Source organism: Chiloscyllium plagiosum, unplaced genomic scaffold, assembly GCF_037043375.1.
Source record: "Chiloscyllium plagiosum isolate Xiang-an unplaced genomic scaffold, Cpla_swu_hap1 HiC_scaffold_13, whole genome shotgun sequence".
NCBI lineage: Eukaryota > Metazoa > Chordata > Chondrichthyes > Orectolobiformes > Hemiscylliidae > Chiloscyllium > Chiloscyllium plagiosum.
In genome coordinates, this window is record NW_028270151.1 from 12,742,451 (window position 1) to 12,766,328 (window position 23,878).

The 23,878-nt window shown below is 43.0% G+C and overlaps 1 protein-coding gene across 1 annotated transcript; it reads left to right on the forward strand.

The window, feature by feature from the left end:
- The first annotated feature begins 351 nt into the window (after window positions 1-351).
- cpb1 (carboxypeptidase B1 (tissue)) lies at window positions 352-22,578 on the forward strand. Its single transcript, XM_043702692.2, has 11 exons — window positions 352-437; window positions 550-625; window positions 715-839; window positions 936-1,038; window positions 6,820-6,921; window positions 8,612-8,716; window positions 11,014-11,124; window positions 15,822-15,912; window positions 18,376-18,578; window positions 20,699-20,783; window positions 22,346-22,578. The coding sequence occupies exons 1-11, from the start codon at window positions 367-369 to the stop codon at window positions 22,531-22,533; spliced, it is 1,260 nt and encodes a 419-aa protein (XP_043558627.2). The 5' UTR covers window positions 352-366; the 3' UTR covers window positions 22,534-22,578.
- Window positions 22,579-23,878: the final 1,300 nt, after the last annotated feature.

Below are 23,878 nucleotides of genomic sequence, written 5' to 3' on the forward strand. Positions count from 1 at the left end.
GGGATATTTTCTGTGATAGGTGACATTGGGATGCCAGTTTTGCAGCCTTGAACCCTCGACTGAACTCATGGGTGGAGCAGCCTTGTCACAGGACTGGCTCAAATACAAACTGAACAGCCTACAAAAGACATCTAATTCCCATCCCGAACACAGCCAGGCTGCAGCTGATGAAATTCTAGAGGTGCCAGCTTTAATCCAAATGTAAAGATTAGGAATGTTAACTCTTGCAACGGAGGAACCCTCAAGGTCATGAAAGTTATAAATCCCACCCTATCACAAAATGATAAACAACTTTATTACGGAAAACGATAATGTTCTGAGAGGGTATAAAAAAGCAGCACTGGAATCATCTCTAGGATCAGAACAATGAAGATATTTTGTCTCCTCGGGTTGGTTACAGCCGTACTGGCTGATCCTGCTGTCCAGCGATTTGATGGGTAAGAAAGATTTCCTGTGCATCATATTATATTAAAGATCTCAAAGTGTAACACAACCCACTGTCTTTGTTCCATCTCATTACTCATACTCTGTTTTTTGGTCCTCACAAAGGGAGAAAGTATTCCGCCTGAAGCCAACAAATGACCAAGCTCTGTGGTTCGTGAAAGGTCTGGCCGATTTTGCAAAGGTTCGAGGTCCATCCATGAGCTCTAAACATCTTCCAAAACTCTTCTGAAATGAAGTGATTCAAACAGCTCTCTCTCCCTTTCTGTCCAGGTTGACTTCTGGCAACCTGACTCCATTGACCAAGTGACTGTAGGCGTGGACGTGGATTTCCGAGTGGGTGCTCAGGACGTAGTGAAGGTTCAGAAACTGCTGGAGCAAAGTGGACTGGAATATGAGTATGCTATAATGATTGCCCAATGTTTCAGTCAGAATCCAGGTACTCACTTCAAGTCTAACATATGGTTAATTTCCTGAACCTTCTTTCCGTCTAGAGTTTTAATTGAAGACCTTCAGGAAACGATTGAACAACAACTTGATAATAAGGAACGATCAGCTTCTTTGCACAGTTACGTAAAATACAACGATTTGGATACGGTAAGCCTTAATCTTAACTTCCAATGAGACATTGTCCCCTCAGATCTACAATCATGTTCTTACTTGACTTGCTGAAGTTGAACTGTTGCCGCTGTAGGCACTTAAGACAAGACTTACGCAGTTAGGTTAGAGGGAGGGGAAGTTGATTTGATAGTCACTTGTTTTATTGTCACGTGTACCGGGTACATTAAAAAGTTTTGTTTACAGGCAGTACGAGCAGATTATAGTAAACAAAGATACAAAGGTTAAAATGACTTAGACAGAGGCATACAGGTTACATTGCATGGGGCATGCGCTAGGCGAGATCAGCATTAGCAAGGTCAGCATTATTTGAGGCTGGAGAGTCCATTCATCAGTCTAATAACAGCCAGGAAGAAGCTGTTACTGTGCCTGTGGCATGTGCATTCAAGCTTCTGTATCTACTGCCTGACAGAAGAGGTTGGAGGAGTTCATTGCTTGGGTTTGAAGGGACTTTGATGATGTTGGCAGCCTTCCCACAACAGCGAGCCGTGGAAATGGAGTCCAGGGATGGAATGTTGGCTTCCGTGATGGTCTGGGCTGTGCACACCACCGTCCGTAGTTTCTCACGGTCCTGGGCAGACCAGTTGCCGGACCAGACCATTATACACCCAGGCAGTATTCAAAGTTTGGGAGAAGATTTGTAGCTCGGGTGCTCGTTGTTGTGGTTCTGTTCGCCGAGCTGGGAATTTGTGTTGCAGACGTTTCGTCCCCTGTCTAGGTGACATCCTCAGTGCTTGGGAACCTCCTGTGAAGCACTTCTGTGATGTTTCCTCATGACCAGCTATCCTTAGTAGCCACACACTCAGATGACAAGCAACATGAGTTCGACTAGGACAACATTACTATTATAGGACAAGCGCAGCAGGTCAGGCAGCATCCAGGGAACAGGAGAATCGACGTTTCGGCCATAAGCCCTTTTTCAGGAAGGGCTTATGCCAGAAACGTCGATTCTCCTGTTCCCTGGATGCTGCCTGACCTGCTGCGCTTTTCCAGCAACACATTTTCAGCTCTGATCTCCAGCATCTGCAGACCTCATTTTCTCCTATTATAGGACAAGCCAAACAGAGAACAGCCAGGGAATTCCTAGAGACATGGCACTCATCCACAGATTCAATCAATTAGCACATCGACCTGGACCCAATATACCGGCCACTGCAGCGGACAGCTGGAACTGACAACCGGAAGCGGCAGATACAAATCACTATAAATGGCGGAGGAAACCTCACAGAAGCGCTTCACAGGAGGCTCCCAAGCACTGAGGATGTCACCTAGACAGGGGACGAAACGTATGCAACACAAATTCCCAGCTCGGCGAACAGAATCACAACACCCAGGCAGTATGCTTACTTTGGCGTACCTGTAACAGTTGGTGAGGGCCCTTATGAACATGCTGAATTTCCTGAGTTGTTGTGCTTGTAGGAACGTGCAGGACATTTGGGAAGATCAAAAACACTGGAGATTTATTGGAGATTACAGCGCGTTGGATTACTACAGCATAGAACTGTTGTGTTAAATATCCCTTTGCAATTTGCCAGACTACACTTTCATGACAATATTCACATGTGATATCTATTGGATCAAATTAGAAGGGAATGAGAAAGTGGTTTTTACTTGCAAAACCTGAATTTTATTTATAAGTATTAAATGAGAAAAGAACATATGGAGGAAGGTTTTAAAAATAGAGAGCATCCTTAATTATTCCTTTAAATGGCATCCCTGCACATTCATTTCACTCGTGGGTTTTGGGAGGTGTGTTGTTTAATGACTGCCAGATACTACCCAAAGGCACTCACAGCAGAGGTAGAGGTCACATAGTTACAAGCAAACCAGCCAGTGCACTAAATGCAACTGTATTTTCCTAAATATCCACACAAAACAGAAATCATGAAATTCTAAAATTCTTTGGGTAGTGTGGATAAGGATAATTCATTTAATATGGCCTGTATGAACCTTGGCCAGACTGTTGTTCATGCCACACATGCAGACTGGTCAGTGAAGGAAGAGCTCATGGTGATGTAAGACAAAGTGATAGATTGGATTCGCAATCGGCTGAGAGGCAGGAAGCAGACGAAGTACAGTGATTAAATTAGGGAGATGTTTCTGTGACCAGACGTCTGTCTCCAATGGGATTCTGCAGAATTTAGTGCTGGGGATCATTGCGGTTTACGTTAGTGATTTGGAGAGCTATGATCAAGAAGTTTGCAGATAACACAAACACTAGCAAGGTGGTAAACAGCACGAAGGTTAGCTGCACACTGCAGGAGGGTATCAAAGAACTGGTCAGGCAGACAGAGCAGTGGAAAACGGAATTAAACCTGGGAAAATGTGAGAGGGGAGGACAAACATGTCAAGGGATCACTCTGTGAATGGTAAGACCCTGAAAGATCACAGACACCTTGATGTGTATAATCCACAGATCCCTAAAGGTCACAGCACATGTAGAGAAGGTGGTGAAGAAAGGCATTGGGAATATTTGCTTTTATTAGCCGAAACATAGAATACAAGAGCAGGGAAGTAATTGCTGGAAGTGTATAAAACACTGGTTAGGCCACAACTGGAATATTGCATTCAGTCCTAGTTGGCGAATTATAGGAAGGATATAATTGTGTGATAGTGCCAGACCTATCCGAGAAATCAAATCCAGAGGAGGAGACATGTGGGTAGGTTCTTTTGTGTATTTTATGGTTTCCTTTTCAGCCAGGAGGATCAGGGCGGATATTGGAAATGAGTTAGTTCCCACTGCTGTATGGAATCTATTCTGCACCAAGTTGCACCCATATGATCACTCCTGTTCTCACTAACCTCAATGTGCTGCCTTTCCCCAGCATCACCAGTTCACCCCTTGTATTGAAGCTCTTTGCAGCTTCATCTCTATAGCCCTCACAATCCCAGAACCTCTTTTCTCAACTCTTTGTTCTTTAAAATCAGTTTGCCGTGCAACATTCTCACCACCTCCACCCTGCCCCCACCTCAAAAAACATGGAGCCCACCTTCCACTGACTCAAACCTATTTCTGAAATTTGCAACCTACGGGTGGAGCCTTTCAGCTCAAATGGGAATGATCTGGAGGCAGAAAGACAACTTAACCAGATAAGGTGGCCACTATCTTCCCATCTTGACCCATATTGGGTTGTGGTTGTGAGGACTTAATATAAGTCAGTGGAAATGAGCATATTACTCATACCAGGCTTCCATTTTGAGGTGAAAGGACATGAGTCTAACAAGTATGTATGTTTTTTTTCCCTCCTCCATCAACTGAACCCTTTAAAGATCAATTAATGGCCGCTTGAGACCCAAATGAAGGGCTTATTTCTGGCTGGGCTACAATAACAGCTGCAGATGGAGTAGGTCACCTCAGTGCAGGCTGACTGCTGCGTGAGGGTCTCCCTTGATCCCTACCAAATCTTGTACGATGAAGGCGATGGACATTGGGTAGCGATCGGCTGCTGAAACCCACAGAAACCCCGCCTCCTCACCCCCATCACTACACTCCCAGAAAAGTCTCACCTCATCCCATGCAGCACTGACCCGTCCCCTTGATTGTCAAAACTGCCTGAACGGAGTAAGATCCAGCCACCCCTGTTTGGGAGAATCTGCACAGGAAGGATCATACTTTTAAAATTCATTGATGGGATAGACCAACATTTATTGCCCATCCCTAATTGTCCAAAGGGCAGTTGAGAACTACCCATGTTGCTGTGGGTCTGGAGGCACATGTGAACTAGACCAGGTAAGGATAGTAGCTTCATTCCTTCAAGGGCATTAGTGAACCAAATGGGTTTTTCCTGACAATCAACTCATTGTCATCATTCATAGAACATAGAACATAGAAGAATACAGCGCAGTACAGGCCCTTTGGCCCTCGATGTTGCGCCGATCCAAGCCCACCTAACCTATACTAACCCACTATCCTCCATATACCTATCCAATGCCCGCTTAAATGCCCATAAAGAGGGAGAGTCCACCACTGCTACTGGCAGGGCATTCCATGAACTTACGACTCGCTGAGTAAAGAACCTACCCCTAACTTCAGTCCTATATCTACCCCCCCTTAATTTAAAGCTATGCCCCCTTGTAATACCCGACTCCATACGCGGGAAAAGGTTCACACTGTCAACCCTATCTAACCCCCTAATCATCTTGTACACCTCAATCAAGTCACCCCTAAACCTTCTTTTCTCTAATGAAAACAGCCCCAAGTGTCTCAGTCTTTCCTCATACGATCTTCATACGATCCTCATTCGACCCCACATTTCAGATTTTTATGAAATTTGAATTCCACCATCTGCCATGGCAGGATTTGAACCCAGGTCCCCCAAACATTACCTTGTTCTCTGGATGAACAGCCCAGCAATATTACCACAAGGACATAATCTCCCCTGCATGGATCTTTGACTGAGCAAGTGCAGGCAATTCCACACCATGCCTTTTCCACTTACTTTCCTCAATTTCCTGGTAAATCTTCCCAGCATTCTCTCCTTTAAGTAAGTGTTTGTTCATTTATTGCTGACTATGTTCCCTGAAGTGCATTGAGAAGCTTCTGTACATGAGAGGTAATATATAAAGTCACTGTTTAAAATACAGGATTCCTTTACCTGACCGGTAGACTTCTGCAAGCGTTAATTACATACAATCTTAAATCTACACACTGAAATAAAACCAAGAACTGAAGATGCTGGAAATATCTGAAATGAAAAGAGAACCTGCTGGAGAAACTCAACAGGTCTGGCAGCACCTTTGCAGAGAGAAAGCAAAGTCAATGCTTTGGATCCAGTGACACTTAAATTTCTAAAGCTGAAATTATAAAGGAAAAACTTTCAAGAGTTTGTTCAAAATGTCACTCTCTGCTCTTCAAGCAGTGGATTGAACCTTTTACAGAAAAGCTGTTGATACCCCTGAGAAAGTCATATACAGAGGAACCTCAATTATCCGGCATTCGATTATCTGAATATCAGATTATCCGGCAAAATCTCAAGGTCCCAATGCTTGGCTAAACTATGTTATTGGCATTTGATTCTCGGGTATTTGATTAACTGAATGAAATACTCCCCACCTATGACCTTCGGATAATCGAGGTGTCTCTGTACATACATTTTTCCATGAATTCCATTTGCTCTGTCCACCTGACATATCCATCGATACTTTCATGCAGCTCACAGCTATCCTAATACCCTAGAGTGTGTGAGAAGACCTCAGTGTTCGAAGTAGCGTTAGCCATTATAAAGGTGAGGAAACACAGTTTCATATCTCATTCGAAAGATATCCCCTCCACCAGTAGCACTCTCGCAGGACTGCACTGGTGTTCCTGACTAGAATACCTGGATTTATTGATTGGCTCTGAAACTCTTAAACTCCCAGCTGCAAGGCAAGAGCACCAACCTTCACCAACCCGGACACATTTCTTTTCATTCATTCATAGAGTACAGACTTCAACAATCCAGCATTTTCTGCCCATTCCTGATTTCCCTTTAAAATGTTCAGTGTGGACTCTCTTCTTGAACAAAACATTTCAGAGGGCAATCAAGGGTCAACCATATTGCTTTGGTCAGGATTCACATGGAGGTCTGATCCGGTAATGTGGCACATCTCCTGTGGTAATTTCATGGCCACCATTTCTGATGCTAGTTTTTTTAAAAATAAAATTCCAGAGGAACTTAATTTTTGAAGAATGTTTGGAGCGTTAGATAGAGGAGATGTCAGGATTGTCTTACCAAACCGTCAGTATCTTCACATTTTACGATTTTTTTTTACCTTGAGTAGATCAATGCTTGGATGACAAGTACCGTATCTAGGCACTCAAACCTAATGTCGCTTACGGAAATTGGAACCAGCTATGAAGGAAGGTCGATCTATGTCATCAAGGTAATTGGAATCACATCAATAGGGATTTTCATAGATGAAAATTTATGCGAGAGGTTAAGGGAGCTCAATCCTGTAGTATCCTCAATTCTACTAATAGGGACATAGAGAACAAGAAGAATAAAGTACTGCTCAACCTACATAAGACACTATGTTAACCTCAGCTGGAATACACTGTGGAGTTCTGGGTACCACACTATAGGAGGGGTGTGAACATATGGGAGAAAGTGCAGCAGAACTTTACAAGAATGTTTCCAGGAATGAGAAATTTCAGTCATGAAGGTAGTTTGGAAAATTTAAAACAGTTTTCCATGGAAAAGGAAAAGCTAAGTGAAGATTTGATTGACGGTTTCAAAATCGAGAGATTAGATTCCCTACTGTGTGGAAACAAGCCCTTCGGCCCAACCAGTCCACGCTGACCCTCTGAAGAGTAACCCACCCAGACCCATTTCCTTCTGACTAGTGCAGCTCACACTATGGGTAATTTAGCATAGCCAATGCACCTGACCTGCACATCTTTGGACTGTGGGAGGAAACTGGAGCACCTGAAGGAAACCCACGCAGACACAGGGAGAATGTGCAAACTCCACACAGATGGTCGCCCAAGGCTGGAATTGAACCTGAGACCATGCTGCTGTGAGGTAACAGTGCTAACCACCGAGCCAGCGTGCCACCCCAGAGAGTGCTCTGTATAGGGGAGACAGGGAAAAATGGTTCTCATTAATCAAGAAGGAGAAGGCGCAGATGTAGATTAGTTTGCAACAGAAGTAAAGGTAATGTGAGGAAAAACGTACAGGGCCACCCCCCCCCCCCCCCCCCCCCCACCATTCGCAGAATCATTTTCCGCAGTTTCAATTACCCGCACTTTACCGCATGCTGAACATATTACAGGGAACCTTCTGGAATCATGGAGCAGGAAGCTGCTGGGAAGGTAAATTTCCCATTGAAATGAATGGGTTCGCTCCTATCCACGGTTTTGGGTTTCCGCAGTAGATCGTGGAACGTATTCCACACCCCCCACCCTAGGTATGGGTGGTCTACTGTATATGCATTTATGCCTGAGACTGAAACACACTACAGTGGGTTTAGGTTCAGTCGAAGCATTCTAGAGAGCATTACGTGATTATAAAATAGAAATAAATGGCAGAGTTACAGGTAAGGGCAGGAAAATGGCAGTAAATCATGATGCTCAGTTGGAGAGCTAGTACAGACATGATGGGCTGGCTGTTTTCCTTCTACAGCTCAACGATTCCGTGACTTTTATGATTCTATGAATCTGCTCTCATAGATGGAAAAAGATGTAATCAAAACGATTGAAAGTCTTGAAGAAAATTAATCCACTCACGGTACACTTGACCAAGAAAAGGGGAGTTAGGATTCCTGATTGAATTAAACGGTATCTTGAACTACATGCGATTTGAAGAATTTCAGTGGCCAAGTTAGGGAATAGTGAATGTGACTTTGACAGAAGCATTGATTAAGAAAAACAAATAGAGTAACTGGAAGTTGACAAGCTCAGGAAGAGGAAGGTTAAACTGATCTTAACAGGTCGGTTACGTGAATCTAATTGGTAAGGCGAAGGGGATGTGGGTTGGGTAATGGCCGTTTTTCACACATAGCTATTTAGTTAGCTACATTTCTGTAGTGTGAAAGTAAATGATTTCTAGTTTTTTATTTTATTGTGTTGCTAAAGATTGGCAAGAAAACAAACCAACCTAAACCTGCAATCTTCATGGACTGCGGTATACATGCTCGGGAGTGGATTTCTCCAGCGTTTTGCCAGTGGTTTGTGAAAGAGGTAAGTGCAAAATATTAGGTGCTCACTTTTTATTACAGGCTGTTTAGAAAGTGTTACAATTTCCACTCCTATATAGAACATAGAACATAGAACATAGAAGAATACAGCGCAGTACAGGCCCTTCGGCCCTCGATGTTGCGCCGATCCAAGCCCACCTAACCTACACTAGCCCACTATCCTCCATATGCCTATCCAATGCCCGCTTAAATGCCCATAATGAGGGAGAGTCCACCACTGCTACTGGCAGGGCATTCCATGAACTCACGACTCGCTGATTTGTTTTTGATAAATTTGCCATTTCATTATATCTGGAAATGTGTTGCTGGAAAAGCGCAGCCTTCCTGAAGAAGGGCTTATGCCCGAAACGTCGATTCTCCTGTTCCCTGGATGCTGCCTGACCTGCTGCGGCAACACATTTCCAGCTCTGATCTCCAGCATCTGCAGACCTCACTTTCTCCTCAACCATTTCACTATATCATCAAATTAGATTAAAAGGCACAATGTTGTGGATGCAGGTTTGCTTGCTGAGTGGAAGGTTCATTTTCAGACATTTCGTCATCATACTAGGTAGCATTATCAGTGAGCCTCTGGTGAAGCACTGGTGGTATGGCCCACTTTTTATTTATGTGTTTAGGTTTCCTTGGGTTGCTGATGTCATTTTTTTGTGGTGATGTCATTTCCTGTTCTTTTTCTTAGGGGGTAGTAAATGGGATCCAAGTCAATGTGTTTGTTGACAGAGTTCCGGTTGGAATGTTACTCTTCTAGGAATGCTTGCATATGTTTCTATTTGGCTTGTCCTAGGATGTATGTGTTGTCCCTGTCGAAGTGGTGTCTTTCCTCATCTGCATATAAAGATAAGTGAGAGTGGGTCATGTTTTGTTGACTTATATCCCATTTACCACTCCCTGAGAAAAAGAACAGGAAATAACATCACCACAGGAAATGACATCACCAAACCCAAGGAAACCTAAACACATAAATAAAAAGTGGGCCATACCACCAGTGCTTCATCGGAGGCCCACTGATGATGTTACCTAGTACAGTGACGAAACGTTTGAAAACAAACCTTCCAGCTCAGCGAGCAAACTTACATCCAGAACCTCAACCTGAGCTACATATCTTCTCAAACCTCACTAGGCACAATGTTGTTTGATATTGCTGTTAACTAGGCACTCTACCAAATCCATACTCAGATTAATATAACATAATCTGTGATCGCTACTTTGTAATGTGGTATATTTATCATAGGCGAGAGTGTAGTGCTGGAAAAGCACAGCAGGTCAGGCAGCATCTGAGGAGCAGGAGGATCGATGTTTCGGACATAAGCCTTTCATCAGGAATGTAGGGAACAGTTTCCTGATGAAGGGCTTATGCCCTTCAATTCTCTGCTCCTCGAATACTGCCTGACCTGCTGTGCTTTTCCAGCACAACGCTCTCGACTCTGAGCTCCAGCATCTGTAGATTTCACTTTCTCCTTATTTATCAAAGGGCTTATTTCAATGCAATATTGGACTGTGATCCTATATAAAAGCGATCATACCTATGCTGCCAACTTCGAAATGTTAAGTGATAAATAACTCCATTCTGAAAAAAATTAAATGGTTATAAACTTTCAACCACACCAGTTGCAAAAGGCTGAACACTTCCGGTTAGATCTTTTTTAATTTTGTGTTTAAGTGAATGAGTTCTCAGATTATGCAAGCACAAGTCTAGATGCAGCCTGTTCAAAACTGCCATGCATGGATTTGACAAAAGCTATTTCTGTCACTATCGCATAGTTCTACTGACAGACTCATTCATCTTACTATTTATGGATTGCTAAAACTAATCGATCACCATCCACAGGTCTGCTGGAATGAATTGATCATGATGCATAGGTCTGCTAAAATTATCACCATGCATGGATCTGTCAGAACTAATTAATCACTGCGCATTGGTCTGTTAAAATGAATTGATCACCATGCATGGGTCAACTAAAACTAATCGATTACCATGCATGGGTCTGAACGCAATACTGTCAATCCTACCATTAATGGCTCCGAAAGCACAATGTGGAAGAGCATTATCAAATATGCATATATTATTAATTCAAAAGTATGTTTCATCTTAAGCTATGCAACTGTTCATATTTTCCTCGACTATATAGGGATAATTAGTTGCTGCAATGAAATCATAATATATGAGGGGAAAAGTCAAAGGTTCTATTGATGTAAAAACAACTAAGTTTGCAGATTCTGTTTTCCTGAAGTAGAGTTATCGTGAGGGCTGCCTTTTGATAACTGCTCTCTTTGCTCTAGGCTACCAGTACCTATGGATCTGATCCCATCATGACCAAAGTTCTGGATACCATGGACTTCTTTGTTGTGCCCGTCATTAATGTTGATGGTTATGCCTTCACCTGGTCTAATGTAAGCGGTAATATATTCACAGTATCTATGTATATGTGTATGTGTGAGAGAGTGTGTGTAAATTTGTTAAAAATCACACAACACCAGGTTATAGTCCAACAGGTTTAATTGGAAGCACACTAGCTTTCGGAGCGAAGCTCCTTCATCAGGTGATTGTGGAGGGCTCGATCGTAACACAGAATTTATAGCAAAAATTTGCAGTGTGATGTAACTGAAATTATACATTGAAGAATTGATTGTCTGTTAAGCCTTTCATCTGTTAGAATACAGTGATAGTTTCACTTCTTTCATGTGTAAATCACAAAACCCTTTTTTTTTAAAGTTGCATTCTCGGGTTAGCTGTTAACAATGGTGATAGCTAGACAATATGTTGAAGGTGTTAGCCCCGTTTTCTCTGTTCTATGACCTGATGTTCAGATTGATTCTAATCTAAAAAGTGAGATCACAGAGTTTTACATAAATTCATGCAGTTTTTGAGCTCCAAGTTCTACATGAATGTATGCAGTTTTTGAGCAAAGGGCAATGTAACTCTGCAAGTACAAAAAAATTCACCACACAAAATATATGTGTGCATGTGGGTCTTTGTCTGTCTGTGCGTGTGTCTGTCTGGGGTGGGGGTTATGAGTGTGAGAAAGTGTGTGTGTGTGCGTGCGTGTGTGTGTGTTTACTGAGTGCAGAGTGTCTTAAGTTTGTGAGGGAGTGTGTGTGTCTATAAGGGTGTGTGTGAGTGTCTGTGTGCATGTCTGTGTGTACCTGTGTCCGTGTATATGTGAGAGTGTGTGTGTGTAGGAATATCTGTGTGTGTGTGTGTAGTGCAATGGTGATCACCTGTAATGTGACATGAACCCAAGGTCCCGGTTGAAGCCCTCCCTATGGGTACAGAACTTAGCTATCAGCCTCTGCTTGGCCACTTTCCTCTGCTGCCTGTCCCGAAGTCCACCTTGAAGGATGGTCACCCGTAGCTACGACAACGGATGAATGGGCAACGCACAACAATCAACAGACAGGAGGGTTCCCTCCCAGTTGGGGAACACTTCAGTGGTCCAGAACAATCAGCCTCGGACCTTCGGGTGACCATCCTCCAAGGTGGATGTGATTTACACATGAAAGAAGTGAAACTATCACTGTATTCTAACAGATGAAAGGCTTAACAGACAATCAATTCTTCAATGTATAATTTCAGTTACATCACGGCGGCACAGTGGGCGGCACGGTGGCACAGTGGTTAGCACTGCTGCCTCACAGCGCCTGAGACCCGGGTTCAATTCCCGCCTCAGGCGACTGACTGTGTGGAGTTTGCACATTCTCCCCGTGTCTGCGTGGGTTTCCTCCGGGTGCTCCGGTTTCCTCCCACAGTCCAAAAGATGTGCAGGGCCAGGGTAAATGTAGGGGTATGGGTGGGTTTCGCTTCGGTGGGTCGGTGTGGACTTGTTGGGCCGAAGGGCCTGTTTCCACACTGTAATGTAATCTAATCTAATCACACTGCAAATTTTTGCTATAAATTCTGTGTTACGATCGAGCCCTCCACAATCACCTGATGAAGGAGCGTCGTTCCGAAAGCTAGTGTGCTTCCAATTAAACCTGTTGGACTATAACCTGGGGTTGTGTGATTTTTAACTTTGTCCACCCCAGTCCAACACCGGCATCTCCGCATCATGTAAATTTGTTATGAGAGATTATTTAACAATGAGAGGTTGTTAAATTTGGCTGGAGCTGCATTACTTACTGTGCCCACTGTGATGTACTGATAAAGAGTACAAAGTTATGAAGCAGATCAGTCATAGAATTGTACAGCATGGAAACAGACCCTTCGGTCCAACTTGTTCATGCCGGCCAGATACCCTAAATTAATCTACTCCCACTTGCCTGCACGTGGCCCATATCCCTCTAAACCCTTCCCATTCATATATCCACCCAGATGCCTTTTAAATGTCGTAATTGAGCCAGCCTCCATCACTTTTGTACCAGCCTCCACCACTTTGTACCAGCCTCCACCATTTTTGTACCAGCCTCCACCACTTTCCCTCCAGTGTATTGATTGTAGAAACGTACAAAGCAGAAGCAAGAGTAAGCCATTTGGCTCTTCAAGCCTGCTCCCCCATTCAATATAATCATGGGGGATCACTACAGCAAGACCTAGCATCACTAGGATCCAATCACAGATGAATTTGCTGATTATTTTCGTGAAGAACCTCGAAATTTAAGGATTGCATAAATCAAATTCTACTCAATTCATGGGAATAAAGGTTTTATCAGTGTTGTGGCCATTCATAATTGCTTATATTGTTTTGTAATGACTGAACAATTCAATGCACATTTCTTCTGATTCCAGGGTTTTCCAGAATTCATACTAAACTTTGGGGAGATTTGTTATATAATTCCATTAACTTTTCCCCTAAAACACCAATCATTTCCCTTGTTTTGATTGATTCCCTGAGCACACAAGCCAAGGGAAGACGTGGGGAGGAGCGAAAGAATTTTGAAATTCGAAATGCTTTAACAGGTTTAGTTTGAAATCTCAGGGTAGATCCTGACCTATGATCTCTCATGCATTCTCATTTCCCCAAGAGCAAAGGTTAGGAAGAAGGGCAGAGATCAGTTGCCCCAAGTGCCTAAACTTGTATATTCGCCTGGGATTTCTGTAACTGTCATCTAGTTTCAGACAGCGGGGAGTTCTGGCCCCACTCTCAAAGGTCATGCACACACACACTAACAAACATACACATGCACGCACATATATTAACAAACACACTCACATCGACACATACACATTAACAAAAACACACACAGACGCACACATACATTAACAAATACACATACACAGGCACACACACATTAACAAACACACAAACATACATTAACAAACACACACATTAATAAACACACACACAGACACACACATTAACAACACACAGACACATACATCAACACACACACACACATCAACAGAGACACACGCAGACACACACATATATCGACACACACACATGACACACATGGATACACATGCATAGACAAACACACACATAGACACACACATACTGGTACACGCACAGAAAGACAGAAACACACAAATACACACACATAGGCAAACACACACAGAGACACACAAACCCTCTCACACATACACATACACATAGACACACACACACAGCCACACACAGTAACACTTTCACATGCACACAGATATACACACACACACTCACTTATGGGCACACACGTAGACACACACACAGACACGCACACAGATATACACAGACATGCAGACAAACATGCAGACATGCACACACAGGCACACAGACATATGACCAGTACTTCTTATAAGCTCTTGTTACCTTCTGTGCCCACTCACTGCGAATATGCAGTAAGTGTATTAAAGATCCAAATTCTCTCTCTCTACAACCTGTACAATGAATGATTGCTATCTCTCACTATATTAATGTCAGCTGATAAAAATATTGGGGTGGTGAAGAAGGTATTTGACATGCTTGCCTTCATTGATCAGAACATTGAGTAGAGGAATTGGGATGTCATGTTGTGTCTATACAGGACATTGGTGAGGCCACTTTTGGAATACTGCATACATGTCTGGTTGCCTTTCTAAAGAAGGATATTATAAAATTGTAAAGGTTACAGAAAAGGTTGACAAGGACATTACTGAGACTAGACGGTTTGAGTATTGAGGAGAGTCTGGATAGGCTGGGCCCTTCTTCACTGGAGCCAAGGAGATGAGGGAGACCTTACAGATGTTTATAAAATCATGATGGCTGATAAGGTTAATGGTCAAGGTCTCGTCCCCACGGGAGGGAAGTTCAAAACAAAAGGGCATAGGTTTAAGGTGAGAAGGGAATGATTTAAAAGGGACCTGAGAAGCAATTTTTTCACACAGCAGGTGGTTCGTATGCCAGAGGCAGTGGTAGAGGCAGGTATAGTTACAACATTTAAAAGACATTTGGACTGGTGAATAGAAAAGGTTTAGGGATAAAGGAACCAAATGCAGGCAAATGGGGCTAGTTTAGTTTGGGAAACTTTGTCAGTATAGACAAGTCGGACTGAAGGGTCTGTTTCTGTGCTATTTGACTCTATGAGTCTGATGTAAACCATCAAATAATCATTCAGTTTGGCTTGTGTTATTTGTAATGTATTATTCTAACCAAGGGTGGCTCAGTGGCTAGCACTGCTACCTCACAGCACCAGGGACTTGGGTTCAATTCCAACCTCTCACATCCCCCACCTCATACCTCCTCACAGCCCCCAAACCTCACTCCCTCCAACCCCTCACACCCTCCAATCCCTTACACCCCCCCACAACTCACATCCTCCAACCCCTCACACCCCTCCACCTCTTGCACCCACCACACCTCACACTCTCCACCTCACACTGTCCTCACACACCCACCTGTCGCATCTCCCCATCCCTCAAACACCTCCGCCCTCATCCCCCAATGCCCACCACTCACACCCCACTCCCATTTCCCTTGACCGTGTGAAACCTTGGCTCACCTTTCCAATCAGAAAAACACAAAATAACTGATATAGTTGTAGCTTCACACTGTCCCCCAGCTTTCTGCTGCGCCTGGGTGAGATTGTGTCCCTCTTCACCCACGTATGCTCTGTGTGCCACTTTAGAGATTCCATTTGCAGTGTTGGCCGCCGTGTCTATACCATAACCTCACTTGTTGTTTATTTACCGGAAGAATCGCATGTGGAGAAAAACTCGCTCCAGAACATCTGGAAGTTATTGCAGAGGAGTTGACCCGAACAGGAACTGGGATGCTGGATGGTGCAGTGAGTATCCTCCTCAATGTTTTCGCTACAGGGGAGGCTTCTGAGAGAATTTATTCTCAAACAGATTCAGGGGCCTGGTCCCCCTCCATTCTCATAACAAATTGAAGTAAGAATAATCCGACCAATATTCATCTAAAGCCGAACCTTAATGTCATCTTGGCCATCTGCTTTAGCCCACTTCATTTCATTCATGAAACTGAAACTAGGGGATAGGGAGCTTAAACTTGGTGTTCGATAATATCATGCATATATGGTTGCACAACCTAGACGGATATTCTATCCCTTTGTAGATAGAAACATAGAAAATAAGAACAGAAGTAAGCCATTCAGCCCTTTGACCCTCCACTGCCATTCAATATGATCATGGCTGCTTGTTCCTGCTTCGCCTCCCATACCCATTGATCCCTCCACCCCAAGAACTACAGCAAACTTTATTTTAACTATCATCTTATCAACTGGTAATCATGAGAAACCGGCAAAAATTATATGCCTCAAATGCCTGCAATCTTTGGGGATGTCCGAGAGTCTACAGTGTAAATAAAATATCATGGTGATGTGTATTCCCCTGCGTTACATTTCTATGACTTAAGGCGTGATTTGACATTGATTTTAGGAGGTGTATTGATATTTTTACATAGATTCTTTTAAGGGATGTAAAAGTCTCAAAGCCTCATTTGGTCAGGATTTACTGCAGTTAGCGCAATCTCTTGAATATCCAGAATATTCCATCAACTGGCAGACTCCAGTCCTATAGATACTGGTTAGTAAAAAGCTTGCTATGCATCTCACACCTTCTTGAAAACATTCAATATTTTGGTATCAATCACATTCTGTAGCAAAGAACTCCACGGGCTCACCACTCTTTGCCTAAAGAAAACTCTCCTCATCTCAGCCCAAAATGGCCTACCCCACACCATAGAATCTCTACTGGGTGGAGACACGCTCTTTGGCCCAACACGTCCACACCGATCTTTCAAGGAGAAACGCACCCAGACTCATTCCCCCTACCCTTTAATTATCCTGGACTAGTGCACCTAACCTACACATCCCTGAACACTATGGGCAATTTGGCATAACCGATTCACCTAACCTGCACATCTTTGGACTGTGGGAGGAAACCGGAGCACCCGGAGGAAACCTACACCTCAGTCCAACACCGGCATCTCCAAATCATACACAGGGAGAATGTGCAAACTCCACACAGACCGAGGCTGAACGAACCTGGTTCCCTGGTGCTGGGAGGCAGCAGTGCTAACCACTGAGCCATAATTATTATGCATGCCTTTGCATATTTTTTAAAAATTATTACATTTTGAGTGTCGTACTGCACCACGGACAAACTTTAAGAATTGTCAGATGTAAAACAATTACACAGAAGTCTTCTTTTAACAAATCAAGGGGCAGCTTCCTCTAATACCAAAACCAAGCATTCCTTCCCCACCACCTACATCATCACCAATCCCTATCCCTACAATTGTTTTTTTCCAGGATACACATGGCTAAAATTTGTTCATCTGTAGTTAGGAAGGATGAATGACTCCTGATTCTGGACTTCCTGGTCATTAAGGTCATCCTGCATCCTAACATTGTTCAGCTCTAAATACATGCACACGTATAGTTGAAAGAACGATTCTCTAAGGTTTATGACCCTCTTCTTCCAATATTACAGCAGGCACCAGACAGAGGTCTCCTTACAGAAATGCATCCTTTTTTTTCTTGAAAAAATAAAGAAAGACTGATTTTTTTTAAAAAAAAGCTCCCTGTCATTCCATATATTAAGTAAATATAGTGATCCCAGCACTCAAATAACAATGTGAAGACACCGGAGATCTCTGCAGGTATCAATACATTCCTTGATAACTGTGGGATTTAAAGAATCGTTTGAGTTATGTAGACACCGGAAAGGAATGTGCAGTGAAAAAATCTAAACCTTAATGCATGCATTATATCAGACAGTAATTCTCCTTCCACAGGCCTTTTACACTCTGCCGTGTTTTGAAACTGGAAGATTATTGTTTCAAATAACAGAAGTTGCTGGAGAAACTCACACAACACTAGATTATAGTCCAACAGGTCTATTTGAGTATAGCCCGTGTTGTGTGATTTTTAATTTTGTCCACCTCAGTCCAACACCAGCACCTCCACAACATAAAGAAACTCAGCAGACATCATGAGCGCTACCAGACTTGGAAAAACCATTTCCATTTCTCTCTCCACTGTTAGACCTGCTGAGTCTCTCAAACAACATGTGCCTGTTTCAGATTTCCAACATCCGCTGGTCTTTGTTTTATTTTATTGTTTCAAATGTAGCCTGATCATCGGGAAAAGTCTGTTCGACAGGCTGGCCTATCTGTCTTGCTTCAGCAACCTGTGTTGTTCTGGTTGTTTTCAAGCTGTTGAAACAGAGTGGGGATAATGTGAGACCATCAGATGTCCTGCTAATTGTCCCATTGTGTCCTGCAGCTGTCGGGGCTTCCAGAAATCCCTGTGATGAGACGTACTGTGGTCCGCAAGTCGAATCCGAGAAGGAAGTTCAGGCTGTTGCAAACTTCATCCGTCTCCATAAAGAAAGCATTAAGGCTTACCTCACTATGCATTCGTACTCTCAGATGTGTCTTTTCCCTTATTCCTACACTTATGATTTAGCGGCAAACCACGATGAGCTGGTATGTATCTCAACACATCAGACAGTTCCATGTGTGGCAGAATTTGACACGTAGCTTTATAGTCTCTAAGAGGTATCTGACTCCAGTAGATGGTGGTGTGCTCTGCTGTCAGTCTGGGTGCAGGTTTTCAGGATGTATTTCTGCTGGGTCATCAAGAAGAGCAAAGATGCTTCATTCCCTGATGGTCTGAATGGCCTACCTCTGTTCCGGCATCTCATGACCCCAAAAGGAAGGAGGATAGACTAAGTGCTGACCCATCTAGGGCTAGTTTATGCACTATCTAGGAGCAAGTACTTGGTCAAATGATGAATTACGTGGGTTGGGATGTTATTAGAGGGGAATGAACTTCCCCAAACGACAATGCCCCCCTCCAAAACCCCAAATAGGAAAGAATCAGGCACCCTACAGTGGGAGTGTGGAATGTATGGATAGCCAAGGAAGGACAAAGCAGAATATCATCTTGTGAATGGTAACCCAATGCACACCTTCGTTAGGCAAATGCCAAATGATAAGCCACCCATCCGTCTACATTTCTTCTCTGACGCGTTTGCTACTGCCCAGTATTTCAAGGAAAAGAATGCAAATGAGGGCCTTAAAGAGGCAGTAATTGGCCACTTGAGGCCTTCAATCAATTTTGAACTGACTAGTATAGAATCCCTACAGTGTGGAAACAGGCACTTCAGCCCAACCAGTCCACACCAGCCCTCCAAAGAGTGACCCAGCCAGACCCATCCCTCTACCCTATATTCACCCCTAACTAATGCACCAAGCCTACACATCCCTGAACACTAAAGGTAATTTAGCATGGCTAATTCACCTAATCTTTGGACTGTGGGAGTAAACCAGAGCACAACTACACAGACATGGGGCAAATATGCAAACTTCACACAGAAAGTCACCCAATCTGGGATTGAGCCCAGGTCCCTGGTGCTGTGAGGCAGCGGTGCTGACCACTGAGTCACCGTGCCACCCACAGTGAGGTAAGGGTGAATGCTTGAGTAGACACTTTATCCACCTTCCCTGAAATATAGGGAACTGTTTGCGGGTGGAGAAGGAGGTGGCCAACCTGACAGTGAATATTTTAATCAGTTCTTAGTCTTCCAAATTCCAATGAGTGTAACTGCAATCTGCTCAAACTTCCATCATATTACAACCTCTGCCACACAAAAAATCAATCCACCTTCTTCAAACTATTTCAAATCTAAGTAAGCCCTTTCTTAGGGGGTGATACTTCAATCCCCTTACAATCACAGCCAACATGAAGTTTGCTTTCTTGCTGCACAATATGGTCAACGCAGCAAAATGAGGGTTGGGGTCACAATCCTTCAGAACTTGGGAGGAATACAGGGCTGGGGAAGCATGAGGGGAAGCTGATGCAGTAGGCAAATCTTTAGAAAATGCATTTTGAGATCGACACTGACCGTCAGCTATGATTGAAAACAAAAAACGCTGGAAAACACAGCGAGTCAGGCAGCAGCTATGGATAGAGAGCAAGGCTAAGTCAAGAAGACTCTTAATCAGAACTTGCTCAGAGTTTTCAGTACAGGTTCCAGTACCAGCGGTAACTATCAGCTATAACTGCCCTATCCCGGGATTGTTTATTTGCTTTATTTGTGGGAAGTGCACGTTGCTGAATAGGTCAGAGTTTACTGCCCCTTCTCTAATTGCCATTGAGAACAATCATATTGAGCTGCTTTCTTGAATCACTGCAGTTCTTTGGATGTAGTGCCATCAGGAGGGCAGTTTCATGATTTTCACTCAGAGATGCTGAAGGAACTTGAGCACATCATTCAGGCTGAGATTTCAATAAAGTGTTGCACTCTCAAGGGTACCATCTTTCAGAAGGCTCATTAACTCACAAGGGCCCATTTTTCTCTTCAGCTGATTATAAGTGCTCCCACACAAGATGGTTTGACAATCATGTGCTCTTGAATTGGCTTAGATTATCTGGAAATGCAGAAAAAGGTCTCTTATTTATATAAGGAAATCTTGGTGCTGGTGTTCCCCATTTGTAACTTAGCTTTTATTGAGGTCCTTATAAAACAGACACAGCATCTTTGTTAAGTGCTTAATCACTTTCTGAAACAACAAACATAAATAATTGTTTCTTGCCATTCCAGAATAACATTGCTAAAGGAGCGATTCGTAAGCTGGCCAGCCTCTATGGGACACAATATACCTACGGCCCAGCAGCTACCACCATTTGTAAGCTTTTAGTTTCTTTCTAGATTTGTTCACCATTACAAACAAGCAGACGAAATATTATTTTAACGTTGTAAAATGCATAGCGGGAAGAAAATGTAAAATGAAATTATAAAATGAATGCTGAAAATTCTACCCCAAGCCCCTTCTCATATGAGCGTATAATGAAAAGGAATATGTTGATAATGATGATGATGTACGTTTAACTTTGACATCAATTGCTGTTGAGACTGAGGAGAGAGGAATGGAAGAACCATACTAGAGAGCTGTCATCAGTATTCTGCCCATTAGAATGCAAATAAAGGGATTACATGAACTTCTGAACATCAGGGAAGAGTTACTCTTGGATAACATGGAGGCAGTGATGCAGCAGGCTCTGAGTAGCACAAGCTAGCTAAGTCAAGCAGGCTTCAGTCTCCAGTGTCTTCATTCAATGCCCACATTTCTTCAGAGGTAGGATCCACAAAGACAGAATGACATAGGACTGAATCCATGAAAACAGCACAGCTCATTGAGTCAGTAATCTTAATGCAAATTATCCTGATTTCAAATACTTCATAGAACACACTGCTAACATCTGATAAAGCCTTCTTTGTCTTGCAATATATTTTGTCCAATTCTGTCCCCATGAAACACCATAGTCAGATATGTACTTTCAAGGTGTTTCATTAGCACAAGTCATTGTTACCTGCTGATATTGGAAATGCAGTGTTCTGAGATAGAAAAGCTACATTAACTTTTAAAGGGCAATTCTTTACTAGAATTCATGTCAAGGAGGTGGAAGCTGATATCTTCAAAACTAACATATCAGGTAAAGGTGTCAATGATGCAGAGAGTATGAAATTTTTTAAAAATTAATTCATGGGATGAGGGCATCACTGGTTGGTCCAACGTTTATTGCCCATCTCTAATTGCCCAGAGGGCAGTTAAGAGTTAACCAAATTGTTGTGCGTCTGGAGTTGCATATAAGTCAGACCAGGTAAAGGTGGCAGTTTCCTTCCTTAAAAACATTAGTGAACCATATGGGCTTTTCCTCAAATTGATTCAAAGTCATCATTAAGCACTTAATTCCAGATTTTTATTGAATTCAAATTCCACTAATTGCCAAGGCAGGATTTGAACCCAGCTCCTGAACATTACCTGGGTTTCTGGATTAGATAGGCGAAAGTGAGGACTGCAGATGCTGGAGATGAGAGCCAAGATTAGAGTGGTGCTGGAAAAGCACAGCAGGTCAGGCAGCATCCGAGGAGCAGGAAAATCGACGTTTCGGGCAACAGTCCTTCATCAGGAATGATTCCTGATGAAGGGCTTTTGCCTGAAACGTCGATTTTTCTGGATTAGGTAGTCCAGTTATAATACTTCCTATAGCAGGGATACCAGAATTGCGTGCCTGACCAATAGTGGCCTGACCAATGTCCTGTGACCAATGACCTCCCAATGCCTATACTCCTATATTTCGAACGTATACTGTTTACAGTTTGAGGTTCTTATCTGCATAGAGGATGTGGGAATTGTTGAGTTGAAGCTTTATCATTGCTAATATTTTGCATGTTGTCTTTGCACAGATCTTGCAGCTGGAGGTTCAGATGATTGGGCCTACGATCTGGGTATTAAATACTCCTTCACCTTTGAACTCCGTGACACTGGCCGATATGGCTTCCTGTTACCTGAATCTCAAATCCAACCAACGTGTGAAGAAACCATGTTGGCCATTAAATACGTGGCCGATTATGTCATCAACAATCTGTATTGAAATATGGGCCTGAAGAATGCATTAAAATAAAGAAATTGGACAGTTCAGTATTCTTACTTTGAGGAGATCTTTGTTGGGCTATAGCAGCATTTCACTATGGCTGCCCTAGAACACTCTACAGAAACTTAAACACATTTAGGAATATTGCCTTACTAGGAACATTTAATGCCTTAGGTATTATATTAACAGTATGCTAATGTTATTATACAATCACATATTCAAACAGAACTCAGAGTCCACCATGTCTGACCCAGTTTTTTTTTAAAGAGGTATCCAATCTGTCCAAATCTTCCACCTTTTCCCCACAACCTTCGTTGATGGGTCAGGTACAAGGGGGCAGTCTGTGAAAGGCAGGAGGTATGGAGAGGAGTTGAGGAAAAATGTTTTCACCCAGGGATGGTGGGGGTCTGGAATGCACTGCCTGGGAAGGTAGTCCAGTGATAATACTTCCTATAACAGGAAACCGCACAACCTTTAAAAAGTACTTGGATAAATACTTGAAGTGTCATAACATTCAAGACTATAGGTCTAGTGTGGGAAGGTGGGTCTAGTGTATTTTTTGGTGGTACAGACTTTGTGGGCGAAATGGCCTCCTCTGTAATGAATGATCCTAAGATATAAACCTTTCCTTTCAAATACCTGCCTAATTCCCTTTGGATAGCTAGAGTTGAGTCAGACAAGAGTGGCTCAGTGCTCAACAATGCTAGGGACCCAGGTTCGACCCCAGCCTTGGATGACTGTCTGTGTGGGGTTTGCACATTCTCCCTGTGTCTGCATGGGTTTCCTCACACTGTCTAAAGATGTGCACGTTAGGTGAGTTGGCCATGAAAAATTGCCCATTGTGCAAACGGATGTGTAGGTTTGATGGATTAGCCATGGGAAAATGGAGGGTTATGGGGATGAGGTGGATCTGGGTGGGATACTCTGTGGACTTGATGGGCTGAATGGCCTGCTTCAAAACTGTAAGGATTCTATGAATCTGCAATCGCCATTCTCATAGGAAATGCATTCCAGATCATAACCCCTCAATGTACATAAGTAAATTTTCCTTGTCACTTTTATGAACGTTCTCGGTAATTATCCCTTGCCTCCTAGTTTTTGAATTTTCTTTTCAAACTAAATGAAGCTCGTGAAAGTTAGATGTTAAATATTTGTCGAGTTTTCATCTTTTAAGGTGATCAGGTGAGAGAAGCATTCCAAGTGGAAGCAGGAACCAATACTCTGCTTCCATTGTCCTGAGTAACAGATGAAAAAGAATTTGACAAATGCAGAGGGGATAAAGAGATGAGTGCTCCTTCTATTCTCTTCACATTCAGCCCCATTCACGGCATTACCGATACAACAC